Source organism: Sceloporus undulatus, chromosome 4, assembly GCF_019175285.1.
Source record: "Sceloporus undulatus isolate JIND9_A2432 ecotype Alabama chromosome 4, SceUnd_v1.1, whole genome shotgun sequence".
Classification (NCBI taxonomy): Eukaryota; Metazoa; Chordata; class Lepidosauria; order Squamata; family Phrynosomatidae; genus Sceloporus; species Sceloporus undulatus.
In genome coordinates this window covers 250,361,050-250,368,809 of record NC_056525.1, presented here as the reverse complement: position 1 = coordinate 250,368,809, position 7,760 = coordinate 250,361,050, and the positions used below count along the sequence as shown (strand labels likewise).

General features: G+C 46.5%; 1 protein-coding gene across 2 annotated transcripts in view; it reads right to left on the bottom strand.

Moving 5' to 3' along the window:
- Positions 1-3,252: 3,252 nt before the first annotated feature.
- Positions 3,253-7,760, bottom strand: part of LOC121929716 (F-box/LRR-repeat protein 6-like) — a 36,219-nt gene continuing 31,711 nt past the window's right edge. For both annotated transcript variants that reach the window (XM_042465564.1, XM_042465563.1), the window contains exons 14-15: positions 5,529-5,687; positions 3,253-3,367 (exon numbers count right to left, since the gene is read on the bottom strand). In XM_042465564.1, the coding sequence (XP_042321498.1) occupies positions 5,565-5,687 (123 nt within the window). In that variant the 3' untranslated portion in view covers positions 3,253-3,367; positions 5,529-5,564. The remainder of the gene's footprint in view (positions 3,368-5,528; positions 5,688-7,760) is intronic.

Below are 7,760 nucleotides of genomic sequence, written 5' to 3'. Positions count from 1 at the left end.
TATGACAAGCGTTGTTTGTTTGCTACACCAGGGTTTGCATTCTTTTTGATTTTGGTGCACCCAACAGCGGACCTTATCACACGTGAGGGGAGGGGGGGGTTTGCAGCTCAGATCCGCAGTCACTCTTGTTCTAGCCAAGCGAATGTCATGTTTTTCCACGCCAGATCCGGAGGTCACTCCTGTCTAGCAATTGCAAATTAAGGTTAAATGTGGGTGTTTTCCACACCTGTTTGCCTTTCCGCTGCCCTTCTGAATGAGGGGGGAAGGAAGTCAGTTCTTTTACAAGCAAGTCACATGATGCGGATTTCAGCAAAGTGGGTGAGCCACACATTGTATTACACACCAGAGCATACTTTGGGGGTCAACGATTCGAACTGGCACATTTGCACATGCTCAGTGGGGTCTGGATGCTGCCTTCCTTCCCTGCCCCTCCTTAGCTGTCATCCTTCATCAGGGTGAAGAAAACAGTCAGGGGATGATGATGGGATGGGTGGCATGTTGGCCGAGAGAGTGAGATGGGGATGCCGGAGCAGTTCGGGGGATAATGGGATGGATGGCAGGGGGGTCACTGGGCCAGGATTGGGATGCAGGAGAAGGCAGGGTGATGTGGGAATGATGGGATGGGTTGCCGGGTTGGCGAGGGGCGCGAGATGGCATGAAGGAGGAGGAGGAGGGATGACGGAGCAGGAGGCAGGGGCCAAGGGGGGTGGCATCGGAGTGCTTTTCCCACACCAGACCAATTCAAAGTGCAAGTGAAGGCAGCCTGGAAGCCAATCTCTGGGTCACTTTTTCCTGGTTTTACCAAAATGAGGGGTCACTTTGGAATCACTGCGGAAGCAATTCACAAGCAGCTCCCATAGAAATCAATGGCATCTGATAACACAGTCCCTTCCTCCAGGAGTAGGAGGAAACTTCTGACAGTAAGGGCTGTTCGACAGTCGAACACACTCCTCAGATGTAGTGGAGTTCTTCTTTGGAGGTCTTTCAAACGAGTCTGGCTGGCCCTCTGTCGTGGATGCTTTGTGCCTTTTGCCCTTCTGAATTGAGGGGGAAGCGAAGTCAGTTCTATTCCAAGCAAGTCACATGATGCGGATTCAAGCAAAGTGGAGTGAGCACACATTGTATTACCACACCAGAGCATACTTTGGGGGTCAACGATTCGAACTGGCACATTTGCACATGCTCAGTGGGGCTCTGGACGCTGCCTTCCTTCCCTGCCCCCTCCTTAGCTGTCATCCTTCATCAGGGTGAAGAAACAGTCAGGGGATGATGGGATGGGTGGCAGGTTGGCAGAGAGGGTGAGATGGGGATGCCGGAGCAGTCGGGGGATAATGGGATGGATGGCAGGGGGTCACTGGGGCCAGGATTGGGATGCAGGAGAAGGCAGGGGATGATGGGAATGATGGGATGGGTTGCAGGGTGGCAGAGGGGGCGAGATGGCATGAAGGAGGAGGAGGAGGATGACGGAGCAGGAGGCAGGGGCCAAGGGGGGTGGCATCGGAGTGCTTTTCCACACCAGACCAATTCAAAGTGCAAGTGAAGGCAGCCTGGAAGCCAATTCTCTGGAGTCACTTTTTTTCCTGGTTTTACCAAAATGAGGGGTCACTTTGGAATCACTGCGGAAGCAATTCACAAGCAGTTCCCATAGAAATCAATGGCATCTGATAACACAGTCCCTTCCTACAGGAAGTAGGAGGAACTTCCTGACAGTAAGGGCTGTTCGACAGTCGAACCTATTTCTTTGGAGTGTAGGGGAGTCTCCTTCTTTGGAGGTCTTTAAACAGAGGCTGGATGGCCATCTGTCGGGGATGCTTTGATTGGGATTTCCTGCATGGCAGGGAGTTGGACTGGATGGCCCTTGCGGTCTCTTCCAACTCTATGATTCTATGATTCTATGATTCTATGAATGCGCATCGTTGGAAGCGCACTCATGTCGGAACTGAGCCGGAAAAGCTCCAGAAAGCTCCGTGTGACATACTCCAGAGTTGTTGCTTTAAATAAAACTTCCTTGTTCTCAAAGTTTGTGGTCCATCATTTTTCTCATCCCAGGAGGGACATCCCCAAGACCTTTGACATTTGACAGCCGGATGGACTGTCTTGGCAGTTGGTGGACTCTATCTATCCTTGAAGGCCTTTAATGCAGAGGCCGGGCTGCCCACCTCGCAGGGGTGTCTTTGGGTGCATCTGCACTGTAGAAATAATGCTGTTCGCCACTACTTTAAATGCTGGCGCTCCATGCTATGGCATTCTGGCATCTGTCGTTTTGCAAGGTCTTTAGTTTCTGGTGTGTTTTGCCTTCTTTGCAGAAAGAGTGGTAGCGCAAAACTACGAATCCCAGGACTCTGTAGGATGGAGCCATTATTTCCGCAGCGCAGATGCACCTTTTAATCTGTGTCTTCCTGCATGGCAGGGAGCTGCGGATAAGCTGCAGAAGTGGATCTTTGTATATTATAGATGGGGCAAAGTATGGCATGAGAAAGAAGCAAAGCTCTGCGTGGAGAAAAAGAAATCAGCTTAATAGAAAAGCGGGTGCCTTTTCTTAGGAATATAAATAATGGGACGGAGGGATGGAGGTTTTGGAGAGAGAGAGAGAGAGAGAGAGAGAGAGAGGCCAGAAGAGGAATGCTTTATTTGATAACAGCAGCTAGAATAGTAATAGCGGAAGAGCGGAAGATGGAAGAGCAGATGCATAAAGTGAAGTGAGAGAAATGGGTCGTCTTATAACGCAGAACAGTCCAATGTTTAAAGTAGAAAAGTAGAGACCTGGGGAATAAAAAAGATTTTGGGGGGGAAATTAAAAGTTAAAGTAGTCAAAAAACAAGATAAAGACACAAAGGACAAGAAAAGAAGCTGCAAAATCAACAAATACATGGAAGAAAAGGGGGAAAGAGTTGGAATCCTGCCATGTAAAGGGAAATAGATCAATGTTGTTGACAGTTTTGTGGTTGAGTTTTTCTAGGGAAAGTAAGGAAGCATTGTTATTATTATTATTATTATTAATTTATATCCCACTCTTTTCCCAAAATTGGGACCCAGAGCAGCTTCACAACATTAAAAACAGTACAATTAAAAACAATTAACAGGGATTAAAATGTCAGAGTTATTAAAACAGATAGCTATTAAAGGAATAAAACACATGTAGGATTACATTTAAAAAAGTGGGACTGTGAGTGAGGAATCAAAACAGGCTTCTTCTAGGAAACCGGAGGGACAGTCGGAAGCCAGCGGCCAGAAAAAGGTGCCCAACAAACCTCCCAAAGAACAAATTTATTGTAAGAATAGCAATAATAAAAATATATATTTTTCTTTACAGAAAGAGGTGTTTTGGAGAGAAGCGCCAAGACTTTCTCAGCCGACTTTGGAAGACCTGCTTAAAAGAGAAAGGGAGACAGAACAGAAAGCATGTGAGATTCTCATTGGGAACCAGAACGCTGCAAACTTTGGACCTGGCTCCAAAACTCTGGGTCAGATCTATCTGATCTGAAGAAGCCAGGCCTTTCCCTCTGGGCTCCTGGGCGCCTTGGGCTCCCCTGGCTGTCTTTGGCTTTCAAAGGCTCTAAAGCAGCGGTCCCCAAACGGTGCCCTTTATAAGAAATTTTGGACTCCATCTCCCAGAAGCCTCAGCCATGTTGGCCAATGGTCTGGGATTCTGGGAGCTGAAGTCCAAAATCCCTTAAAGAGCACAGTTGGGGGACCCTGCTCTAAAGGGAGGCAATAATGGCATTTCATGGCAACACTGGCATTTTGGGGGAGGGGGACTGTTGGCACACCTTGCATACCCCACATCCATAGAATCACAGAACCATGGAATCCTAAAGTTGGAAGAGACCCCTCTAAGGGCCCTGATCCGGTCCAACGCCCTTCTTCTGCCATGCAGGAACTCTCCATCTAAGCATCCCCATTTGCAGATGGCCATCCAGCCTCTGTTTATTGTATTGCTTCTTTGGGTACAAATATTTTGTTATACAGTGGTCCCTTCCCTTACGCAGGGGATCCGTTTCGGACCCTCCCCCCACATAAGGAAAATCCTGTGTACGCTTGAGACCCATTAAAGACAATGGGACTTGTGTGTGCAGCAGCGTGCCTGCCATCACTCTTTCCGGCATGACTTTCAGTGTATGCTGAAATATATATTGCGCCCGCATACTGTAATGGCAGTTAGAGAGAGAGCAAAAAGCATGGACCTGGGAAGCATGATGACCTTTCCCTCAGAGAGTGGAAAGTTGAGAGAGACCTTCTTCAGAAGTCTTTAAACAGAGGCTGGATGGCCATCTGTCAATGGGGATGCTTTGATGGAGAGTCCCTGCATGGGAGAATAAAGCAGTTGGACTGGATCAGGGCCCTTCTTGGTGTCTCTTCCAACTCTATGATTCTATGACCGTTAATGGACTGGTCACATAGACCTGAGGGCATGTGGAAAGGACCCATGTGCTGTGAATATTGCTGCTTCCCAACCCCCTGCCATGTGCATTTTCCTCTCCATGGTCACAAAGAAGTCTTTCAGCCTAAACCAGAAAGCATTAAAGCATCTTTCTGCAATGCCCCATTGTGTTTTCCCCACATCTCATCCTATCCCAGACTCTCTGGGGTTGTCCTGACCTTATTCCTGCTTGATTAAACCAATGTCACTGCCATCTACCAAAAATGTTCCTTTTGCAACTCTGAAGTTAAAACCACCAACCAACTGGGAATCCCATTGTTTCTGGGATTCCCAGAAGGTCAGCTCCAATTGCCTCGAGACAAGTTCAGCCCATAAATATGCCCACTTTGGCCATTCCCAGTTTGGTCCAGTTTGGAACCAGGCAGAAACTCTGTCCGATTCAAGCTTGGCCCCTCAGTGCTTCTGGCTGGACCACTGAGTCCCATTAACTCCCAGCTTCTCCCAGTCTGGAGCCTGGCTCCAGGGATTGGAAAGCCTTGCCCATTGCAATGCTTTAATTTGCTACTCACTGCCACCTTTTGCATCTTAGTTCTTGGTTGTGTGTGTGTAAGTGCTTCATGTGAATGCTGAAATCCTCTTGTTATTCAAACAATTAAAATGAGTTGTACTTAGTACTCTGGAGTTGTAGGTTTTTGGAACCGGTAAACATGGCCCTCTGGCTGCTAAATTATTGAGCTGAATTAATTCCCCCATTGAATACAATTTGTGGGTGCCCTCCTGGGACCCTCGGTTTTTGGATAACAGCTCCATCATTTCTACAGAGCAGATGTACCCAGAGAGTTGGGAGGGACTCTGATGGCCATCCAGACCAGAGGTTCTCAAACTTTGGTCCTTCAGGTTTTTCTTCATTGCCCAAAATGCCTGGCCATTGGTCATGTTAGCAAAGGCTTCTGGGAGATGAAGTCCAAAATGCCTAGTGACAGGAGCTGTTCAGGTGGCGGACTCTTCTTCATTGGAGGTCTTGAAAGGGAGGCTGGATATCCACCTCTTAGGGGTGCTTCAGCCACGGATTTCTTGCACTGACAGAGGGCTGGACTAGGTGACCCCTGGGGACCCCTTTACCCTCCCTTGACCCCAGGAGGCCCACCTTCACACACTGGTTTCGGTCTCTGCATCCTCATCTTCATCCTTGGTGACGGCGGTGGGGGGGCAGGTGGCGGATGACGTGGCGGGTGGAGATGTCCTCGTAGTCGAAGTAGTTCAGGTTCAGGTTGCGGGCGATGCGGCGCCCAAGGGCATCTAGGACCTGGTGGGGCAATGCATGGATGGGTGGGTGGGTGGGATGGATGGATGGATGAGTGGATGGATGGATCGATGGATGGATGGATGGATGAGTTGGTGGATGGATGGATGCCAAGACACAGAGGAGGAGATAGAGAGGAAGTTTGGGCCAACTTAATAACAGAAAGGACAACATAAACCATCTCATCTCCTTCTTGAACCCTGGGGTGCCCATCTGGGGCCCGTTCCTGACTTTCACTGGAGCTCCTTCATGACTTGCTTTCAGTTCAGAGGAAGGCCAGCCATGCCAACTCCCATAATCCCCCAAACAGCTATGCTATATACATAAAGCCCAGCCTTCCATCTAAGTGGGTGTCCTCCATAGGTGACTCCAGCTCCCACCATCCCCAGCCAGCTTTGCTATATAAATGTCAGCTATAAAAATATCAGCCTTCCCACCGAGGTGAGTTTCCTCTTGTTGTTTTTGACTCCAGCTCCCATTATCCCCAGCCAACCATGCCACAGAAGTATTGGCTATGAAAATAACAACTTTCCCCAAGCAAGTATGCTCCAGATGTGTTTGACTCCAATTCCCATGATCCCCCAGCCATCCCAGCCCAGATGTGATGGGCTTTAATTCCTAGAAGAGGGGCATTATGGGATCTGGGGATCCAACATAACATCCAACTGACAGCATCCTAAAGCTGGAAGTTGGACAAAAAAACTAATAGCAAATTCTGCACCTTTCCCATAAAGAAGAAGAGGAAGAAGAGGAAGAAGAAGGGAAATGCAAGCTATAAAAATTAATGTTATTGATTAATTGATATCTATTACGATGTTTATATCCAGCCTTGCCTCAGAAGATCTCTTGCAAATCCTATCTCTTTAAACTATTCCAAACTGTTTTACAAAAGCAAAGCAGAAAGGAACGCTTAAACCATCCGAAAACACATTGAACCATTTGCCAGTTTAAAACAAGCGAACGCATTTTGAAACTATGTGTAGATGCTATAAAGATCTGGGTGGGATCATTAGATCCCGGAGGCCTTTAGTCAAAGCGGATGCCATCTGCCCAGCGTGCCAACCTAGGCCCACTTGCCCAATGTTTTCCTTAGTTTATGCATACAGAGAGAGGGATGTGTTCATGGCTCTTGGGAAGCCATGCAAAACTGCTTCTTCGGATCTTAAAAACGGGGGAGCGTTTCATAAATGGGTCAGGAAGGCTTGACTTGATTACAGGCGCCTCTTTCTCAACATTCGCAGCCCAAAGGTCTCATCCGCACTGCAGAATTAATGCCGTTTGACACCACTTTAACTGCCATAGTGCCATGCTATGGAATTCTGGGAACTGGACTTTTGTGAGACGTTTGGCCTTCTCTGTCAGAGAGGTCCGGGGGCAGCAATAAACTACAAATCCCAGGATTCCATAGCATTGAGCCATGGCAGTTAAAGCAGTGTCAAACTGCATTAATTCTGCTGTGCAGATGCAGCCCAGGAGAGGGATTGGAATACGTTGATTATTATTATTATTATCTAATCAATAATCGATAATTGGTTATTAGTTTTATTCTGTGTTTTGTGTTTGTGTGTGTAGCATTTTTGTTTTGTTTTGCATTGTAGTTTTAATTTTAATTTGTTGTCTGCCTTATTTTATTGAATGTTAGCATCTATTAATAGGTATTATATTTAATTATTCTCACAGAATGTGTGCAAAAGGCAGGTTTATTTTGCCTGTTTTAATTGACTGTATCTACAGCGCTATCTAAATAAAGCTTTATTATTATTATTATTATTATTATTATAGTTGACTATTGTATTTTACTGTTGCGTTTTACTATTGTACTTCAGTATTGTATTCTACTACTGCAGTTTTGTATTTTATATTGAAGTAGTTATATTGCAGCTGTATTTTGTATTGAAGTGTTTTACTCTGTTGCAAACTGTCATCTACATCAATAGTGCAATGCAAATAAACAATATTACTACTACTACTACTACTAATGGTAATAATGGTCTAAAATCCAACAGGTACATAGAATATCCTGGGCAGGAGGAGAGAGGAAGCTACACCCTTGACATTCTGTAATTTGTAATTTTA